We start from the raw sequence: 21,625 nt of genomic DNA on the forward strand, positions 1-21,625 counted from the left end.
TAGAATCATGCAGCTCAGGGGGTTGTGGGCCGAGGAGACCCTTGCCCCGAGGGAAGCAGTAGGGAGAGTCTTTGGGAACAAGGACAGCAATGGTCTACAGTGTGGATGAACTTCCAAAATATGATGCTGGGTGACAGAAGCCAGACACAACAGAGCACATATTGTATGATTCCATTTATATGAAATACACAGACAAGGCAAAGCCATAGAGCTAAAAGGAGATTGGTGGCTACTGGGGGCTGGGGGAAGGGGGAATGGAGAGTGACTGCTAATGGGTACAGGGTTTTCTTCTTGGGAGATGAGAATGTTTGGAACTAGATAGTGGTGGTGGTTGTACCACATTGGAAATGAATCAATGCCACGAAATTATACACCTTAAAACGCTTTATGTTATGTTAATTTCACCACAATTTGAAAATATATTGGGGGCAGTTGGGCAGGACCGGCTGAAGAATTTGAGTCTGAGAGCCAGGGAGATGGAGTGTGAACCTTGCTTCTCCACTCCCAGCCATACGACCTGGGACAACGGATGCCAGTGCCTGGCCTTTGTTTACTCATCTGTAAGATGGACGCGATCATCACACCCACCCCCATGGAAACCCTGGAAGGAAGATTTAAGTGAGATCGTGTATGCACAGATCATGGAGCGCAAACAGTTGCTAGGAGAGGGTGGTAGTTCTGAGGAAGGGAGGAGTCACTGGAGGAAGCTGTGGCTTGGGAGGTAGAAGGGAGCCCTGTCTCCCCTCTTAGCCCCCAGCTTTTATATATGCAGTTCATCCAGAACTCTGTTAACAAAGGAGAGAAAACATTTCCAATGAGTCTTTACAAGAGCTGCAGAATGATGGGCTGAGATGAGGTGGCAAAGAGGACTTTCCCAGGGAGGTGGCACCAAGGAGGGGAGGGCGCTGGCTGGCTGTGGGTCTCTTCATGGCAGGAAGACCCAGAGAGAGGCAAGGAGCTGTTCTCTGCAGAGGTGGGCTACTTCATGATCCTGGGATTCTTTGACTCCCCCCACCTCCCTCAGCACCCTCCATGAGACAGAAAGCTGATCTGGTACACAGGGGGCACTTTGCCCACACCGATCTCCCGGGGTGTGAGGTCGATGTCCTCAGGGGCCATGGGGCTGGCCACGGAGAAGTTCTGGAGGATGGTGGTAAAAAAGAGGAATAATTCCATGCGGGCAATGCCTTCACCAAGACAGATGCGCTTCCCTGTGGACACACAAGATCACCAGCATGGGCACGGAGCCAATGCATGTTCCTTGCCCTCTCACATGGCAAACCCAGACATCTGTGGCCATTGCAACAGATGTGTATGGGATTAGCCTTTAACCTGCAATTCAGGGTGTAATTCCTGTGGGTTCCCGGGCCCTCTGAAAGTGTAAACATTTAGGCCTTGCACATTTTTTTTTCCCCAGAAGAGAGTTCTTTTCTTAGATTTCCAGAGGGTCCAGCGGTCCCCCCAGAGAATAAAGACACATTTCTGGTTGGATGTGTGTGTGTATGTGTGTCTGTCTGTCTGTCTGTCTGTCTGCCTCCACTGTGTAGGTGTGTGCACATTTCTAACATTTTTAACGTCTTTCATTTCTAATATGGGGAGAAGAGTACCCATCAAATAGGGATATTGTGAGGTTAAAGAAATGAATATTTGTAAAAATTCCTAAACTAACACTTGGCCTCTGCTAAGGATGCAATAGGTGGTTCTTGCTTTGTGTTTCCTTCTGGGTGTATGTGGCATGGAGTGTGTGTCTGGTGGGGAGTGTGAGGTTGCTGGGGAGCGGGGGTGGGGGGTGTATCTGGCACTGTGTGTTTCCCTATCTCTGGGTTGTCATCTTATCTCAGTCTGAGAGCTACCAGCTTCAAGAGTTTGGGGCAAAAACCAAACTGCCCCTAAAACTGTGAGTGGGACTAGTACTTGTGAGAGGGGAGTCTACAGCTTCCAGCAGACTCTCAGAGGCATGAGAGCTCCCCAGTAGGTTACAGAGCATGGGCTTGATGAGAAATGAGGACACATGGAGTGGAGCCCTCAGGCAGAGACACTGAAAGCCTCGTCCTTTATGTCAGGTCCTGTTTATCTGCAAGCTGGCCACCTTGGAAAGGCCATTCCAGATGTTTCCTGACCTTGCATTGGGCCTGCATGGAGGTTTCTGGGGAATATGTCCACATCTTTTTGCACATTAGAAATTAGGAAATACGAACTTAGGAAATACTGAGGGCAGAGCTCGGGGCTAGTTCTCCTACACCTGGTTCTTTGACCCAATTCTTTCCAGAACAGCCTGGCTCTACTCTCTACTCCCACCCTGTCTTCTTCATCCCCTGGGCTGTCTATTGGGACACCTTTGCATGCTTTTTGTCTGACCATCTTTTTGCCTTGGCTTGTCTTTCTTTCCTGCCATAGCGAAATTGCCCCAGTCTCTTGCTCTGTTTGTATCTTGTCTCCTTCCTCTTTTGCCCACTTTCTTCCATTTTAATCTCCCTGTCTCTGTCCATTTGCATCTGATTCCATCTGAAACACTCTCTCTCTCCCCTTTCTGTCTCTCTCTCTCCTTTTCCTCGCTCTATTGTCTCATGTTCACTCTGTCTCTTTCTGTCCCTACGTCCCCTGTTACTGTCTCTGTCTCTCTCTCCTTGTCCCTCTCTCTGTTTCTCACTCACTCCTTCTTTGTCTGTCTGTATCTGTCCTTCTTTTTCTACATCTCTGTCTTGACTCTAGGGTCCTCCTTTCTCCCAAAGGATGAGGACCCTGGGCATTGGGGTTGTCTCTAGAAGGGACCAAAATGTGGAGAATGTGGACAGAGACAATTCAGAGCATGTCAAGAGCCTCTCTGGTTCCCCAGCGCCAGCAGGATAAATCCAAACACCCCCAGCTTTCATGCCCTCCCAGCTGAGCTCTTCACCCTTGTCCCCTTCTATAATCTACATTCCAACTCACAGGGTTCATCTAGTTTCTCAAATATGCCATCATGTTTCCACCTGCAGGCTTTGACCTTGCTGTTGCCTCTGCCTCGATCACTCTTTCTAGAGGCCAACTGATACTCATCCTTGACATCTTAGCATAGAGGCCAGGGCTTCAGGGGAAGTTTTCCCCAATGAATCATCAAGAGTAGTCAGTCTTTCCTATTTTGTGTTTCCAAAGGCCCTTTTAGAGCACTTACCACAATCACGATTCATCCATTCATCGTGATAATAATCACCACTTCTGTGACCACTCCCTTTGTGGCAAGCAGCCCTAAGTACATTACAAGCACCGACTCATTTCATTAGGGACTATTTTTGTGGCCAGATTATAAATGCCCATCTTCCCTGCTGGACTGTAAATTTCCCGGGGCAGGAACTGTGTGAATTGTCTGAATGTGAATTGTCCCGCACATTATTTTCAGCCCCCAGCCAAGCACTGAGCTCAGAGCAGTGCTTGATAGATATTTTATACCAAGGTATAAAGAGGTTAAAATATTTTCCCTGGTCCAGCTCACCAAGATGTGCCTTTGGGACATGATCTTACTTCTTAAGTCCCCTCTAGGGTTGCAGTAAAAATGGAACAGATCAAAGTGGGTAAAGCAACTGACATATACATATACACACACACACTGATGCTCACAAAGCAAAGCTCTCCCCTTGATTGTCTCAGGGTGGGGATGGCACTCTGGGGTCTGGGAAAGGGAGTGGAAGCCCAGCTCACCTATGGAGAAGGGGATAAAAGCTTCATTCTTCTTCAATGCCCCCTTGGCATCCAGAAAGTGGTCAGGGTTGAAGACATCTGGTTTTTCAAAGTAACGTGGATCATTGAGAGCAGAGTGCAGGATGGGAAATACTTCAGTGCCCTGAGGGAGGGTCACAAGGTCAAAAGATACTGCCATTCCCTTCCTCAGTGCACCCCGTAAAAAAATAAAATAAAATAAAAAGGGGCGCCTGGGTGGCTCAGTCATTAAGCCTTTGGCTCAGGTCATGATCCCAGCGTCCTGGGATTGAGCCCCATATTGGGCTCCCTGCTCTGTGGGAAGCCTGCTTCTCCCTTTCCCACTTCCTCTGCTGTGTTCCCTCTCTTGCTGTGTATCTCTCTGTCAAATAAATAAATAAATAAAATCTTTAAAATAAAATAAAATAAATAAAAATGAGGGTCCTGGTGATAAAACCAAAGCAAAAACAGGTCAAGGGCAGAGATGAGCCACACTGGAGAGATGCGGGAGCCCAGCTGACCTCACCTTGGGAATGGTGTACCCTCTGAAGCAAGTGTCTTTGGTGACCATATGGGGCACGCCAATTGGGATGAGGTCCCCGAATCTTTGAATCTCGTGGATGACGGCATCCGTGTATGGCATTTTGGCTCGGTCATCAAGGGATGGAAGGCGGTGTGGGCCAATCACCTGGTCAATCTCCTTGTGGATTCTCTCTGCACAGATGAGTGGGATCAGGGAACCTCATTTTAAAAAGACCTTCCAGCAGGGACATTGCTTTCTATGGCCCAGCGAGCCAGAGAAAAGGCATAATAAATGGTTAGGTCATTGATATCCCTCAGAGCAACGAGCCTGGGGAAGAAGTGGAGGGGGAAGCAAGAATTCTCCCCTTTTGAAATCTAATGAATGTTTTGAATTCTCCTCACAGGGCACAGATAAACACACACACACACACACACACACACACCACAATTTTGCATAGAATTTCAGATTAAGAACTCAAGACTATAAGCCTGCCAAAATTCTCCCTCTAAAAGGAGTTGAAAATGAGCTAATAATTACTGTGTGTGTATTAGAGATGACACACAGAGCTAGGTCCTCAGGAATGAAACAGTGGAATAGATCAGCAGACTAACCCATGAACAACTGTATAAATAAATGAATACAGAAATCAATCAGCTTATGAGTGGAAAGATCGATGAATGGAAGAACATTAATGAATGCGTGTATGTATGTGCTTATCACTCAATATGTGAATTAATGAATCATTCATCATTGATTAATAAATGGCCCATAGACAAACCTGATTAACCAGTAAATCACATAAATGGGTGGCGGGCTAGATCTATAGAGGAGTAAGTAAATAAATTAATTAACAAAGGAATAGGTGAGTAAAGGAATGGATGGTGGGGGATAGATGAGTCTGCCTTTACTGGACGGGAGGAAACAGTGGGAGAACACGCTGACCATCCATCATCCTGTGTTCATTCACAGGACTGGCTTCGTTAGGGGCTCATTCAATACGGGCAGTGCCCCTGGTATAAGAGACGAACACCGGACACGGCCTGCCTCATTCAGGAAGGACGCCAGCCTCAACTCCTGCAGCCCCAAAAGGGGTCAGAAGACCCCCTCCATGGGCTGTCCCCACCTGCCCACCTGTGATGTGCGGGTATTTGAGCATGAGCAGGAATCCGTAGCGGAGCGTGGTGCTGGTGGTCTCTGTGCCCGCGAAGAAGAGGGAGAGTGTCGTGAGGATGAGGTTCTGCTGGTGGAACTCGCTGCTGGGGTCAGCCTTCTCCTGAATCCAAGGGGAAGCATGGGGCGGGGGTGGGTGGGGGCCTTTGTGCCCCGGGGCACCCTCCCCCGCTTCTGGGGCTTTCACAAGGTCTGGTCCAGTTTACTTTTCTGTGCCCTCTGTGCGTCCAACCAGGAATCCCTCCCCGTCTCTCTTCACTCTGTCCTGGCTCCAGTGCATTTCCCAGCTCTCTGCTGTGTTTGTCTCCCCCTGGCTCCCAGCCACTTCAGGCCTCTGTGAGTCTTGTCATCTGTTGCTGTCCTTTGTGTCCTGCCTTTCCCGTTTCTCTCTCCCTCTCTGCTCCCGACTTTCTCCCATTTCCTCTTCCTGTCATTTCCCTTCTGCCTCTCCCCTCCCTTTTCCCAATCTCCATCCTTCCCTCCTTCTTCCCCATTCCCTCCCTCTCAGCTCTCCCTTCTCCTTTCCCCCTCATCTTTTCCTCCCTCCCCACCCTTCCCACTTCCCTCCCCCAAACCCCACTTTGTCCATGCGGATCAGGTAGGCGTCAATGAAGTCCTGGGGGGAGCTAGGGTCCAGGGTTTCACGGTGCTTCTCCACGACGCGGCCAATGAAGGCATTGATTTCCTGCAGGTTGTTGTAGACTTGCCTGTGGGCACCAGGAAAGTACTTCAAGAAGTTGTGGAAAAGCTCAAACACCTGTGGGAGAGAAGGGGCTGTGAGGTCGTCCTGGGGCTGAGCTGTGGGTCCCAGAGAGGGGAGCTGTCCTGGGCCCTAAAACCTGGGGTGGAGGAGGGGATCTCCTCTCCCTGTGTCTCTCTCTGTCTCTGTTGCCCTCTGTCTTTGTCTCTCACTCACTGATTCTAAGTTTCCTTTCATCTGTCATTCTCCCATTTTTCTCCTTCTGCATCTTCCTCATCATCCTCACATCTTATGAGGTCCCTGCCTCACCTCTCCGACTCTCTCCTTTGTGCCTCGCCTTACTATGTCTTTAATCACCCTGACCTTTTTCTTTCTTTTTTTTTTTTCAAGTAACCCCTTCGCCCAACGTGGGTCTCTTTTAACTCACGACCCTGAGATCAAGAGTCCCAGCCTCTACTGATCGACTGAGCCAGCCAGGTGCCCTCTCTGCACCTGTCTTGTCTACTTCAGCCAGCTGATCTCTTTAGCTCAGACCTCTCTGACTCTGTGTACCTGCCTAACCTCCCTTGCTGTGCCCAACGTTGAGAACCTGTTGCTTCTGCAAGGTGAGCCTACTGACTCCTTAGGACGGACGATATTTATTTTGAGGACGGATGATATTTATTTTGAAACATATTTCTAGTATCATCTGAGGATTAATGTAACACCTAACTTGTTGCAAATAATTGCAAAGAATGTGGGAAAGGAGAGAGTACAACGTAAAATTCTTAATCCTTCTTTCTAGGGATAACAGTAACACTGGTGAATCTCCTTCCAGAGTTTTCTCTCTCTGTGATTTTCTGTAGGAGGAGAAAAGTGAAATCACCTGCTGGGCTTCTCAGAAAATACTCATCCCGGGTCCCATTCCAGATTTGTGGAGCAGACTCTCCAGTAGGAAAGTCACACAAATTTGTGTTTGTGTCCTACGCACATATCCAACATAGACAGGCATAGTGCTCTGAAGTTTAATTTTCTTTTTTTTTTTTTTTTTTGGTAGAGAGGGAGAGAGAAGTGGAGGTGGGGGCAGAAGAAGAGGGAGAAAGGGAATCTTAAACAAGCTCCACGCTCTGAGCCAAGCCTGAGCTGGGCTCCATCTCACAACCCTGAGATCAGGACCTGAGCCGAAATCAAGAGTTGGAAACTTTACCAACTGAGCCACTCAGGTACGCTTTCAGTTTGATTTTTTTTTTAAAGATTTTATTTATTTATTTGACAGAGAGAGATCACAAGTAGACGGAGAGGCAGGCAGAGAGAGAGGGAAGCAGGCTCCCCGCTGAGCAGAGAGCCCGATGCGGGACTCGATCCCAGGACCCTGAGATCACGACCTGAGCCGAAGGCAGCGGCTTAACCCACTGAGCCACCCAGGCGCCCCTCAGTTTGATTTTTTTAAACTTAATATACAATTGGGGTATTCCAGGTTCGTTGAGAAAGAGAAACGATACTATTTTGTTTTAAAAACAGAGCATGGGGGCGCCTGGGTGGCTCAGTGGATGAAGCCTCTGCCTTTGGCTCTGGTCATGATCCTGGGGTCCTGGAATCGAGCCCCGAGTTGGGCTCTCTGCTCGGCGGGGAGCCTCCTTCCCTTTCTCTCTCTCTGCCTGCCTCTCTGCCTACTTGTGATCTCTATCTGTCAAATAAATGAATAAAATCTTTTTTAAAAAATAAAAAAAAGTAAAGCAGAGCATGTTACTTTATAATCCAGGAGACATTAAAAAAAAAAAAAAGAGGAAGGAGAAGTGGCAAACACAAAGAAACGTCATTCCTTATTTTCATGTGTCCTTTGAATTGCTTCAGGCAAGGAGCTTTGCTCAAGACAGAGGTGAAGGTTTGGAGAAATCGGGACAGAAAAGGAGAGAGCCTGACAGCTGACAGCCTGACTCATAGTCTGTCCCCCTGTCTCATCATACTCAGCTTTCTAGTCCCTGTCTTCCGTCCCGCCCTCCAGCTCTCAGTGTCCCTGTCCCTTCCGGTTGTCTCTGCCCCACTTCCAGCCCGAAGCTGCATTGCTGGGCCCCCAAAGCAGATTGCCCCTCTCCCTTGCCCTGGATGCCCACCTCATGTCCACCCTCCCACACCCTCTCTCTGACCTGGCTGGAGAAGGAGCTGATGAGAGTGAAGGACTGGTAGAACAGGTCCAGCAGCCGCAGGAACTCAGGGTCTTTGTAGCCAAAGCGTTTTCCAAAGACAATGGAACAGATGATGTTGGCGGTCATGGAGTGGAAGAACAAGGTGGGGTCCTGGAGGGCTCCTAGGAGGAGGAGGAGGCACCGATCATGGGACACAGATTCAAACAGAGACCTTGGGAACATTTGGCAACTGCCCCATCTCTGCGTGTCTGCCCTCCCTCGTCCAGTGACAGTAAAGAAAGGGGGACAGAACAGCTAACATACACCAGCCCTGACGATGTGCCAGGCCCTATTCTAAGCACTTCATGTATTATTTTATTAATACCACAAGGGGTGCCTGGGTGGCTCAGTGGGTTAAAGCTTCTGCCTTGGGCTCAGGTCATGATCCCAGGGTCCTGGGATCAAGCCCCGTTTCCCCTTCTCTCTCTGCCTGCCTCTCTGCCGACTTGTGACCTCTATCTGTCAAATAAATAAATAAAATATTTTTTTAATAAAAGGGTGAAATCTGAAAATAAATTGTAAAAAAAAAAAGTGAAATCTATAAAAAAAAAAATTCCCACCACAACCCTGGGAGGAAAGTGCCGTTCTGTTATTATTTCCATCTCAGAGATGGGCAGAGAGGTTGTGTGATTTGATCAGTGTTAACTCAGCTTCTCATCCCTAGGATCGGGTTTCAGACCCCTGGAAGCCCAGCTCCAGAGGCTGTGCTGTTAGTCCCTCTCTGGTCTTGGCTCTGACCCTGGGAGCAGGGAGTTAAGTCCCAGGGGCAGATTAGAAAGCTCTGCTCTCCCAATCTCTTGTCTGCCACTCCCCCTTCATCTCTTCTCTCTGCCTCTAGGGCTCGCGGTGTCCGGGGAATTGTTCTGTATTTGCTAGTTGAGGTCTGTCTATATCCTGGCCTCCCTGACTGTGTGTCCAGGAGTGACATGGCATCAGCCTCTCTCTGTGGATCTCACCTGTCGATCTTCTCTTGTCCCCAGCAGACCCTTCCCTGAGCCTGTCTATCTGTCTAATTTTCTCTGCCTTGGTTTCTTTCTGCCTCTCGCAGGCTCTTCCAGTCTCTCTCCGTCTTGGTCCCTCCATTTCTGCCTCTTTCTCCTTCCCTATCTCTCCATCTGAGTCACTCTGTTTCTTCCCATCTGTCTTGGTCGTCTGTCCCTATTCCTCTATTGCTCCCTATGTCTCTGCCTCTCCCTCCCAGCCTCTATATTGATGTCTCAAAATATCTCTTGTGGAGGGACCCTGTCCTCTTTATGTCCCCCATCTCTCTTTGCCTTCTTTTGGTTAAGTCATATTTTCATCCTTGATAGATGTAATTAATCCATGAGTTGTTTTCCCTGATTCCAAGTAAATAGCATGCTAATATCTAAGTTTATGCCTTTGAGTTATTCTCGACACCATACACCCCGCCTCTCTTCTGGCTCCCTGGGTTCCTCTCCTACTCGTCCCTGTGTGTCCCTCTGTCCAATGATCTCTCAGGATCATTCTCTAGCTGTACCTCTGTTTCTCCACCCTACGCACCGTGCCTTGCCTGGGACTCACCCTGGGTTTTCCGTAGTTCCTCCACCAGACACTGAGCCTCCTCCTGAATCCGTTCCTCCACACTCCGCTTCCCCATCCCGAAGTCCCTCATGGTGGCCAGAGAGAATCGGCGAAGGGCCTTCCAACGTTCCCCGTTGGCAAAGACCACACCTGGGGGTGTAAGGAAGGCTTGGGCTGCCGAGGAGACTGGAAGGAGACCCTGGGTCCCTCTGCACCCCCTTATCCTCTCTTCCCGGATTCATCCTCCCCAATTCCCCTCCTCAATCCTTCCCCTCCAGGTGCCTTCGAGGCCCTTACCGTAGCCCTGGAAGACTGGCTCAACTATAGCAATTTTCCCCCGGCCGGAAAAGGCCTCAGCTTGGTCCACCAGGGCCTCCCGTATGGCCTCTATCCCACACAGCATGACCGCGGGCCTTGGTCCCAGGTACACCGTGAAGACATCCCCGTATTTCTCCCGGAGCTGTGAAACATCTCCACACCCGGGGTTGCAATTAGTCCATTCGCCCTGATGCAGCCCTCCCAGTTGCTAAAGCATAAAGACACGTATGTACGGATTGATTCTGTTGCCCCGCAAGACCCTCCGCCCCAGGCTGCCTTTCCCCTTCCCAGAACCCACCAACTAAAGGATTAACCCATGACCCAGCCAGGCTCTGCCTGATCAGCGCCCTAAGCAGTACAGGTGTTTTTTTTTTTTTTTTTTTTTTTTTATTTATTTGACAGAGAGAAATCACAAGTAAGCAGAGAGGCAGGCAGAGAGAGAGGAGGAAGCAGGCTCCCTGCTGAGCAGAAAGCCCGATGTGGGGCTCGAACCCAGGACCTGGGATCATGACCTGAGCCGAAGGCAGCGGCTTAACCCACTGAGCCACCCAGGCGCCCCAGTACAGGTGGTTTAATATCCCTTCCTCCTGCCCCCACCTCTGAGTCCAGCCAGATCTCCCCGCACTGAAACCAAAGGGTCATTCTTCTTGTGACCCGATGACATCAACCTGCTATCTGCCTCCTGACTTGATTTCCCTGCAGAGCTACCCAGAATCATCCACTGGGTAGACATGAAGGAAAAACAATGGCTTCGGGATGATCATGAAATCTGAGGAGCCATAAAGTCAGTGAGCCCCTTGCCAAATTGCTAGGCGGTATTTACTGAAACCAAACACAGGTTTACTCAGTGACTCAACAGCTCCACTCCCAGGCTCACGCCCAACAAAAATGTGCCCAGGCATTCGCCAAAATACAAACAGGAACATTCATGGAAGCTTAGCAACCCAGCTAGAGGATAAGTGTGTAGTGATACAGTCGTGCTGTGGAATACTACGTAGCAATTAAAAAGAAGGGGCGCGGGGCGCCTGGGTGGCTCAGTGGGTTGAAGCCTCTGCCTTCGGCTCGGGTCATGGTCCCGGGGTCCTGGGATCGAGCCCCGCATCGGGCTCTCTGCTCAGTGGGGAGCCTGCTTCCTCCTCTCTCTCTGCCTGCCTCTCTGCCTACTTGTGATCTCTGTCTAATAAATAAATAAACAAAATCTTAAAAAAAAAAAAAAAGAAGGGGCGCTACAGCCAGCAGTATAAGTGAAAGTCACAGGGTAGTGTTAAGTGAAAGCAACAAGACATGAAAGTGTCCATGGGTCATAATTCTATTTATATATTTATTTATGTGTTTGTTTGTTTATGTTAGAGCCTAAGGGTGCAAGCAGGAGGGAGCGGGGGGGGGGGGTTGAGGAGGAGGGGAAGGGGGTTTAGAGGGAGAGATGTAATCTTAATTAAACTCCACACCCCGTGTGGAGCCCAATCCAGGGCTCTATCTTACAACCTTGAGATCATAACCTGAGCCAAAATCAAGAGTCCAACGCCCTAAGGACTGAGCCATCCTGGCGCCCTGGTCATAATTCTGTTTATATGAAGTCAGGATAGTGGGAGGGTGGTGACTGGGAGGGGACTGGAAGTGGGTTTCTGGGGACAGAATGTGTTGTTACTTATCTGTACGTCAATTAATATGAGTATGTTCCTTTGAAAGAATTCACTGAGCTGAACACAGGGTTTGTGCCCTTTTAGGGGTGATGTTAAACCTCAATAAAAGTTGACTTAAAATCATAAAACAGGTTAGGGGGTGCCCTGGGTGGCTCAGTCAGTTAAGGGTCCCACTCTTGATTTCAGCTCGGGTCATGATCTGACATCATCGTGAGATCGAGCCCCAAGTCAGCTCTGGACTGGGCATGATGCCTGTTTAAGATTCTTTCTCTCCCTCTCCCTCTGCCCCTCGCCATGTTAGCTCTCTCTCTCTCTCAAACAAATAAATAAAAGCTTTTAAGAAATCACAAAAAGGCTAAGTTTACTGCAAAATCTCTCACATTGATCTCTGCAAAGCCTCCTTACTGGTATCCCTATTTTCATTCCCATTTTGCTACAGTCTGGATCACCACCCACCCCACCCTACCCTGAAGCCAGAATAATCCCATGAAAATGTAAATTAGTTAATACCCCTAACTACTCCAAATCCTCCAGTGCTCCCACTGTGCTGAGAGGAAGATCTGAATTCTCCACCATGGCCCCATGACCCCTCCGCTTGTCCTCCTCGGATCCAGTCTCCATGTGCTCGAAAAGTAGCTCCATCACTCTCTAAAATAGCACCCCACTTTCTTTTAATCATAGCTTGTCTACCTCACATCTTCTTATTTGTTGGTCTTGTATGCCCTGTCCAAAGTCACATCATCAATGCCTAGAATATTCCCAGGCACACAGAAGGTGCCCAGTAAATGATACTGAATGAGTGAATCAAATCCACTGAATAAGTGGATTTTGCCACCCAGTTCTCAACAATGTTATAAAACACACGCTCTTATCACCATCTCATTTTCAGAGGAGAGAACTGAGACCCAATGAGTCAGAGCTGAATCTAGAACACAAAATCCACCTCTGTCTGACTCCAGAAAGATCTGGGAGCCAGGCCACCCTTGGCAAGCTATACCATCATCACACCCACTAGCCCGTTCTCTCCCTTCCTATCTCCAAAGATGATACGAGAAAGGAGGACCACGGAAGAACTGTAGGGGGTTCGGAACTCTGAAAATCATATGCAAAAATATTTGTGGACTTTTGAAGGGGATAGAGCCCACAGCTTAACTAAATTCTCAAAGGATTTTGTCATCCCCACATTGCTGGCCATTCAGCCCAAGAGTATGTTGGAGATGAAGGCATTCCATGCTGGAGCTCAGTGTTCCCTCTGTGCCATCCCAGCTGTGTGACTGCAGACAAGTGTCCTCACAGTCCATATCTCGAGGATGCGGAAAGCCCCTGACGAATGCCCACAGCAATGCCAATAAATTCTAGCCTCACAATTCTTTTTTTTAAGATTTTATTTATTTATTTTACAGAGAGCACAAATAGGCAGAGAGGCAGGCAGAGAGAGAGGAGGAAGCAGGCCCCCTGCTGAGCAGAGAGGCCGATGTGGGGCTCAATCCCAGGACCCTGGGATCATGACCTGAGCCGAAGGCAGAGGCTTAACCCACTGAGCCACCCAGGCACCCCTAGCCTCACAATTCTGAGTCTGGGAGTTTACGGGAAAGCCCGGTGCCCTTGTGATGCAATGAAACTACATAATATGTAGAAAACAATGAGAACTACATAATATGTAAATGTGGGGAAATCCTCTTTAGTAAAAGCAAAGGGATGGCAGGTCAAGATTCAGGAGTGTGGTCGCCATGGCGTGAGGAGTGGACAGAGGAGCATGGGGCAGCTGGAAATTACTGTTGGTCATTCAGTTCCTCTGGTGGGAAGTGGGTTCGTGGGTGTGAACAACATTATTAATAAATGAATGGATCATCAGACTAGAAACCATGCCTGGAAAGCAGTGATCCAGAGCCTGGTAAATACTCCCACGTTAGCTATTATGGCTCGTTCAAGGTCATTATTGCTGCACTCCGTGCCCGACCTCCTGGACTCTTTGCCCCTCCTCCTCTGGACACCGACCCCAACCTGGACCAGACTTTGACCTCTTCTGTTGGCAGAGGAGAGATCTATTTGATGGGTGACACCACCCTCTTTTCTCTCTCTTCCAGGGCCCGTCAGGCACCCAGAGACTCCACCGAGGGGTGGCAGAAGCATGAAATTCTACACCATGGCTCACACCCAGACACCTCTTCAAACCCCCTTGCCCACTCCAGGGACCATACCCACACACTTCAACTGAGCAGGGATGTCCGACTCTCTGACCACTGTCCAGTGTGCTGCACCCCCATGCCCCTTCCTCCCTCCACCCTCAAGCCTGAAAGGATGCCTTCACGCCTTCTGGTGAGTGATCCCCCAGCACAGAGACAGGGACCCGCCCTTGGACCCCATCCAATCTGTATCTCACCCTGAGGAAGGATTTGAGTAAGCCATTCCTGTCCATCTGAAGAACGTTCCCCAAGAAGGGCAGAGGACGGGGACCCGGTGGGAGGCGGCCATAGACCTTCGGGTGGCCCCTGGCCAGCAGAACCAAGAGTCCAGTGAGGAGAACAAGGAGGAGAAGGACGCTGAGCTCCATGACTGAGTCCAGCTGCCTTCCTCCCCACTGCAGCCCAGAGCGCAGCCTTTTATCCCGAGCCTGCCTCCCTGCATGTTATGTAACTTCATCCTCTCCCCACCTCTCCTCTCATCACGGCCAAGAACTTGAAAGAAAGAGCAGTACTAACAGACCCATACTTCCTGCTTGGGCAACCCCATGGGTCTGGGGAGATGATGTGGTTGCGATTCCAAAGTCCTCGAGAGTGTGTGTGTGGCCCTATGTTGTATTTGTCTCACAGGCACGGTGGGCGTGCCCTGTCCCCCCGTGTGCATGCACCAGCAATCAGTCCCCCATGCCTCCTTGCACCTGTGGGCATGTGTGATTTTGTATGTGAAGTGCTGTTTGCATTGACGGGAACGTGCTGATGTGTTTCCACGTATGAATCTGCCTGGGGTCGTGTACATATCTCTGTGCGTGAGTGGGCTTATGTGTATTTATGTGGCTTCATACGTGAGCGTGTGTTTACTTTTGGGTGGCGATGGCAGTGTGTGTCCTTGTGTGTGAGTCCGTGTGTGCCCACGTGTTTGTGTGTCCCCCTGTCCCTGTCTCTGGGGGCCTTCCGGGGTTTCGTATTCACCTGCCACCCTCCATCCTTCACCCTCCCTCGGTGACTGCCACAGATGGGAGTGATGGGGCAACAGGATGGGGGTGGGGGAAGGAGGCACAGAACTGGGGAGACTCAGAGGTACAGAGAGACAGAGACTGAGGCCCCACAGGTGCAAGGTTCAGAGCCCCCCGCCATCCACCGGCTCTCTAATGGCTCTGAGCAGAGCCAGGCGCTTCTCTCTGGGACCCTGACTCTGACTTCACAAGGCAGGACGTTTCTCTGACCCTCTCTTTGTGACTGTCTCTCTCTTTCTCTCTCTGTCTTGGTGTCTCTGTTTCTGCCTTTAGACCCTGAGCTCCAGGAGCACAGAGACTGGTCCATTTTGGTTGACATGCCCTGAGCTCCTGTCTGTCTCCATCATCATTCTGGATATCTAGTAGGCTTGGTCCCATATTTGCCCAGTGTGTGAATGAAAGTGACCACATCCACTGGTCGTGCCCTGGGCCTGGCTTTCCACTTGTCTCTGTCTCTCTTCTTCAAGAGGAAATGGGGCGGGGGGGGGGGGCACCTGGGTGGCTCAGTCAGTTAAGCGTCTGACTCTTGATTTCACCTCGGGTCTTAATCTCAGGGTCTGAGATAGTTCTGTGCTAAGCGGGGAATCTGCATGAGATCTTTCTTTCCCTCTGCCCCTCCCCACTGTGCGTGTGCTCTCTCTCTCTCAACCTAAAATAAATGAGTAGATCTTCAAAAGGGAATGGGGGAGATGAGGCAGCAACTGTCTTGCAATGTTGGGTAAACCCTTTGCAGTACCCAGGACGCTGACCCTAGCAGTTGACTCATACCCCTCTGACCTAGGAGAAAAGGACTGCTAGTCCTGGTATCTTGAATTCAGGGGTGGAACCTGCACTTTTCTGACCTGGGAGAGGTGCCACCATGGACTTTCCTGACCCAAGTCCTGCCTCCTGCTGTGCCCTGTGGCCTGGTCCTGAGCCTGGACCTCATTCCAGCTCCAGAGAATACTGACAGGGACCCATGAAGGGCTTTACACCGAGAAACTCACTCACTTCTCACCCTTTGAGGTAAGTATGGCTGTCATCCTTACTTTATAGATGGGGAGAGTAAGGCACAGAGAGGTTTAGAGTGTTACCCAAAGTCACACAGCAGGTTGGAGCTGCATTGCTCAGTACGGTACCCACTTGCCATAGGCAACTATAAAGCACTCAAAATATGCCCAGGAGAAAATGTGAAAAATAATTTTAAGTAGAAACCGGTAGTTGAGTTCTTGGAGAACTTCTAAGTACATTTGGAACAACTTGGGTATGTGAATCCACTTTTTCAGTTATAAATCTCATGAAATCTAAATGCAAATCAAGTATTTCCAAAGAGAAGTCAGAGTCTCAACAAAGATGTCCATAAATGCAAAGTACATATCAGATTACAAAGACTTATAATGAGAAGAGATATGCCAAGAGGCAGAGGCAAGAGAGGGAGAAACCAAGAAATAGAGGAGGACGATAATATGGGGTTAGAGGCAGAGAAAGGGAGGGGACAAAAGAGACAGCGAGAGAACAGAAGAGCGAGAGAGAGGCAGAGATACAAAGACACAAGGAGAGGGTCTGTGGGGGAAGCAAGCAGACCTGGGTAGGTGAAAAGAGCTGGTTTTCATATGTGAAAGTATGCTTACTTTTTTTTCATTTTTAATAGTTTTCCCAAGATATAATTGACATCCGATAAGCTACATGTAAAGTACAATTTGGTCAGGCTTGAAACATGTCGCACCCGTGAAACCATCATCACAAACGAGATGATGAACGTAACAATCACCTGAAAGTTTTCTCACGAGCTTTTGTAACGCCTCACCCCATTTTTAATCCCTTCCCCTGGCAACCACTGGTCTGTTGTCACTAGAGATTAGCTTGCACTTCCTCAATTTTATGTGAAGTCATGGAGTATGCACTATTTTTTTTTTTTTTTGCCTGTCTTCTTTCCACTCTGTATCATTATTTTGAAGTTTGGGGTTAGCTGAATAGTGGCCTCCCAAATATGTCCTTGTCCTAATCCCCCTAACCTGTCAATGCTACCTGATATGGTAGAAGGCATTTTGTAGATGGGATTAAAATAAGGACTGGGTCATATGGGGAGTGGGCCAATGACGTCATCCCTTAGCCAGTTACACGGAGGATAAGACATGAGCTCCCCAGTCATCATCACTCATCACTCACCATCAGGGAAATGCCAGTCAAAACCACAATGACGTTATCACCTCACACCTGTTAGGATGGGTGTTATGACAAAGACAAGAAACCAGGGCCCCTGCCCAGCTCAGTCAGTGGAGCATGCGACTCTTGATCTCAGGGTTGTGTATCTGAGCCTCACGTTGGGTATAGAAATTACTTATTAAAAAAAAAAAAAAGACAAGAAACAACAAGTGCTGGTGAGGGGTGAGGATGTGGAGAAAAGGGAATCCTTGTGTACCATTGGTGAGGACGTAAGTTGGTGCAGCCAGCATAGGAAACAGTATGGACGTGCCTCCAATAATTAAAAATAGAACTACCTGGAACAGGAGTTTGCTCTGTCCACCCCATGCATCGACCTGGTATTGTAGTACTTCCAGGAATGGTGCACCTCCTCAGGGGCAATAGTAACAGGGCAAAAAGCAAAAAGCAAAAGGAAAAAAAAGTACTACCATAGGATCCAACTTCTGGGTACTTATTTGAAGAAATTGAAAATATAGGGCACCCGGGTGGCTCAGTGGGTTGAGCCACTGCCTTTGGCTCAAGTCATGATCTCGGGGTCCTGGGATCAAGCCCCGCATCGGGCTCTCTGCTCAGCGGGGAGCCTGCTTCCTCCTCTCTCTCTGCCTGCCGCTCTGCCTGCTTGTGATCTCTGTCAAATAAATAAAATCTTAAAAAAAAAAAAAGAAAAATGAAAATATTAACTCCAAATGATATCTAAACACACACACACAAACACACACACACACATACACATACACAGACACACACTCTCACACACATACCATTTATTGCAGCATTATCTACAATAGCTGAAGCACGGACACAATGAGTACTCTGCGGTCGTACATATTTATAGGTGTCCTATAAATGTTACTCAGGTCAAACTGGCCGATAGAGTGCTGTTCACCGCTACTATATCCTGGCGGAGTTTCCACCCACTTGTTCTATACGTTATTAAAAGAGAGGTAATCAACTCTCCGAGAGTAACTGGAATTTGTCTATGCCCCCTTGCAGTTTGTTTTTGCTTAATGTATTTTGAAGCTCAGTTATGAAGTGCATATACCTTTGTGTTTCTGAGTCACCCCACATGCACGGGAGTGAGGCAAGATCAATGCTTTATCTGGGTCTGAAAGTCAAAACGGCCAGGGCCATCTCCACACTGTATCCCTCTAACCCAGGAGGAGGGGACAGACAATCCTGATACCTTGAATTCAGGGGTGGAGCCTATACTTTCTTAACCTTGGAGAGGTGCCACCATGAACTTTCCTGACCTGATGTCCTGGCTCCTGCTGTGCTGTGTGATCTAGCGCTGGGCCTGAGACCTCATTCAGCCCCGGGAGTCGAGGATAGGGAGGCGTGAAGTGCTTCACACAGACTAACTCACTTAATCCTCACCCTCTCAGGTGGGTTTTGCTGTTATCCCCATTTTATAGATGGGGAGAGTGAAACCCAGAGAGGTTAAAACCGTGCCCAAGGTAACACATCACTCTAGAAGTAGCATCAGGTGTCAAATCCCATCTCATTCCAGAACATGCTATCCAGCCACTTCCGTCTACTGCCTTTCTGAGAAAGACGCAGAGACACAGAGACACAGAGAGAGATAGCAGACAGTGAGAGCTGGAAGATGCATTATCCTCTCCAGGTCTAGGACTCTGATGGACACACTCTAGGAAGCGCTCATGTGATAGAATAAAGCACTAATTTTTAGAGTCAGGCAGACTTAGACTCAAACCTCGGCTTCGCCCTGTACTTGTCATGCCAAAGACACCTAGGCTTAGAGAGAAGTCTCCTGCCCAGTCACCAAGCTGGGAAGTGACAGAGCTGGGATTCAGAGACCGCAGTCCCCCCACCCCCTCAGCGCCTGCTGCTCCTCAGGTCAACTAGACCGGGCAGCTTTGGGCCATCAGTGCCAAAGGTACACCTCTGGAGGCTCTCCCGGGTGGGCAGCTGTAAACATCTGGACCAGCCTCTCCCGCAGGGCTCCATGATGTTCCTGCTGCTCCACTCTGCCCTCTGGTATCAGGTCCAGGACTCCCTCCTTTCCCTTCTAGCCCTAGAGGTTCCCAGGCCTGGGGGTGGTGGGGCTGCTGTGTGGCTCCCAGGAAGATACCTTCCCTCTCATTATCATAAGCAAGTTGTTCGGAAGACAGATGCTACAGGCCAGGCTAGGTTATGGAAGGCAGATGCACCTGTGGATTTTACCAGTCCTGTGAGAAACATCAAAAAAAAAAAAAAAAGCTTTAAAAGTTTTTCTATTTGCTAAAAACAGAAACTTTTAAAAAAGTAAGTCTAATCCTCCAAGTTCTAGAGAAAACAAATGGCACATTTAATCCAAAATAACAAATAGCTTTCAAATGATAACCTCTATTATAGCTATCTGAGAAGCTACGAAAACACTGGCTAATATTTTCATTTAAATGAGTTTTTAAGTGTTTATAAGGCAAACACCTGCTAAGAAACACATCAAGTAGAGCAAGAACATAAAAGGGAAGGAAAGTCCTCCTCCTTGATCCTGTCCTATTCCCTAAATTCTAAGTCCTAGAACCTACCAATAAGCATGGTTAATGGCTTCTTGTGTATCCTAGAATTTGCCTAAGCAAATGCAAGCATAAATACAAAAATACGTGTGTTTTTGTTTTGTTCTGTTTAAAGATTTTATTTACTTATTTGACAGACAGATATCACAAGTAGGAAGAGAGGCAGGCAAGGGTGGCGGGGGCGGGGGGACGCAGGCTCCCCGCTGAGCAGAGAGCCTGATGTGGGGCTCGATCCCAGGACCCTGAGACCATGATCTGAGCTGAAGGCAGAAGTTCAATCCAGTGAGCCACCCAGGTGCCCTGAAAATACGTGTTTTACAAACATTCATTCAACCACTCATCTTGGACATTGTACCATGGCAGTGCGTAGAGTTCTGACCCATTCTTAACCACTGAAGGCCTTCTACTGTGAATGAACCATAATGTATCCATTCATTCCCCTGGTTGTGGATATGTGATTGTTTCCTGTTTCCCCCTGGTCCAGTGTACCTCCTTCTGCATGGGACTTGGGTCACAACTGGGAGTATTACTGAAGGAGCAATGGCTAGGATATCTGGGTCATACCCCTCGGCCGAAGAAGCCACTGCCTCCTTATACAGACCACTATTGAAAGAAAAAGGACTCAGACCCAAGTATGATCTAAAGCAGTAGCCACGAATCCATAGTATCCCGTGTGACTTTGTAGCATATTTGAAACATGACTGAGTCTGTCTGCAGTCTTTGGAAGCCACAGCACTTCAACTGTGATCACTCTTGGAAGACACCGGAAGTGCCACTGGTGGGCTCCTCCTTGGAAGGAGGCACGGCTTCATTTCTCAGACAGAGCTGTCCACCTGCCCTCACAGCTAGACAAGAGAAGGTGGCCTCCTGGCTTAGGGGAAATGAAGGTATATGTTCAAGAAGGAAATCGGGAAGGATTTCGCTAAGGGGTGCCTGGGTGGCTCAGTCAGTTAAGTGCTGGACTTTTGGCTTTGGCTCAGGTTCTGATCTCAGGGTCGTGGGATGGAGCCCCACCTTGGGCTCCTCACTCCTCAGTCAGTGGGAAGCCTGCTTAAGATCCATGCTCTCCCTCCCTCTGCTCTTCCCCCCCCCAACTCTCTCTCTCAAATAAATAAATCTTAAAAAAAAAAGAAGGTCGTATTTTTAAGCAATCTCTAAACCCAACGTGGGGCTCAAACTCACAGCCCCAAGGTCATGTTCCACTGACTGAGCAGGCCAGCTATCCCCTGGCTTAATTATTAATAATATCTCCTTGGCTCTCAAAACAATCCTGGTGCAGACAATAAATTATATGGCCTCGGATTTAAATGTACTTTGATTTTACAGCCCAGTTATCTGGGGGAAACATTGAATTTAGGGGCTAGAAGAGTAAATAGTTAACATCATACATAGGTTGAACCATGGGCTTCTTCGAACAACCAAAATAGGGGGCTTTTATTAACCACTTACTCTGGGCCAGGCAGTGTTAATATTTTACAGTTATTAATTCAATCCTTCCACAGCTTCAAGAGGTGAATACTGCTATCTCCATTTTGCAGTTGAGGGAACTGAGGCACAGAGATTACTCTCTGGCAAGTGGGGAAGCCAGGACTTGAAATGCCCTGCTATTCTCTGTCCATCCCAGCCGATCAATAATCAGTGTTGCGGTTGGACTGGCCCTGGTGGGTTTTATTAGGATTGCAAGATGCCTTTCAGCAGTAACCATGAGGAAACTTTGAAAAAAAAAAAAAATAAAGGTATTGCTTACAAGACCTGGGAATTACACAGCACACCTGAGGCCATACAGCAAGGTTGCAAGAAGAGGGAATCCATAGGCCTAGGGTTCTGCTTTTATTGGGGATTCTAAGAGTGGTGGCCTAGGGTTTTGCAGGTTCAGTCTTTATTGGATGAATTTAGAGCAGAAATTCAAAGCATAGGAAGAGAAAAAAACCAAGTGGCCCAAATGGCCAGTTAACAAAATCAACCAAGATCTCTAAAACTAAGGGGCCTGAGT

The 21,625-nt window shown here is 48.6% G+C and overlaps 1 protein-coding gene across 3 annotated transcripts; it reads right to left on the reverse strand.

Annotated features, from left to right (window-relative positions):
• Positions 1-159: 159 nt before the first annotated feature.
• Positions 160-14,346, reverse strand: LOC125089182 (cytochrome P450 2B11). Of its 3 annotated transcripts, none has more exons than XM_047711154.1 (9): positions 14,120-14,346; positions 10,073-10,235; positions 9,776-9,925; positions 8,195-8,355; positions 5,949-6,125; positions 5,330-5,471; positions 4,202-4,389; positions 3,679-3,820; positions 160-1,211 (listed from the first exon to the last, which is right to left on the reverse strand). In XM_047711154.1, exons 1-9 carry the CDS (start codon positions 14,288-14,290, stop codon positions 1,021-1,023), a joined length of 1,485 nt encoding a protein of 494 aa, XP_047567110.1. In that variant the 5' UTR covers positions 14,291-14,346; the 3' UTR covers positions 160-1,020. The 3 variants fall into 3 exon arrangements, with proteins under 3 accessions (XP_047567110.1, XP_047567111.1, XP_047567113.1); XM_047711155.1 differs by lacking the exon at positions 14,120-14,346 and adding an exon at positions 10,691-11,035; XM_047711157.1 differs by lacking the exon at positions 14,120-14,346 and adding an exon at positions 10,392-10,432.
• Positions 14,347-21,625: the final 7,279 nt, after the last annotated feature.

This window comes from Lutra lutra, chromosome 17 (assembly GCF_902655055.1).
Source record: "Lutra lutra chromosome 17, mLutLut1.2, whole genome shotgun sequence".
Lineage (NCBI taxonomy): Eukaryota > Metazoa > Chordata > Mammalia > Carnivora > Mustelidae > Lutra > Lutra lutra.

Bases quoted from the DNA above. Each gene is read 5' to 3' on its own strand.
- LOC125089182 (XM_047711154.1), bottom strand. From the start codon at position 14,290: ATGGAGCTCAGCGTCCTTCTCCTCCTTGTTCTCCTCACTGGACTCTTG. The intron at 9,926-10,072 runs GTAAGGGCCTCG...TTACACCCCCAG, and splicing joins GCCAGTCTTCCAGGGCTACG to GTGTGGTCTTTGCCAACGGG. The intron at 8,356-9,775 runs GTGAGTCCCAGG...TCCTCCTCCTAG, and splicing joins GGAACTACGGAAAACCCAGG to GAGCCCTCCAGGACCCCACC.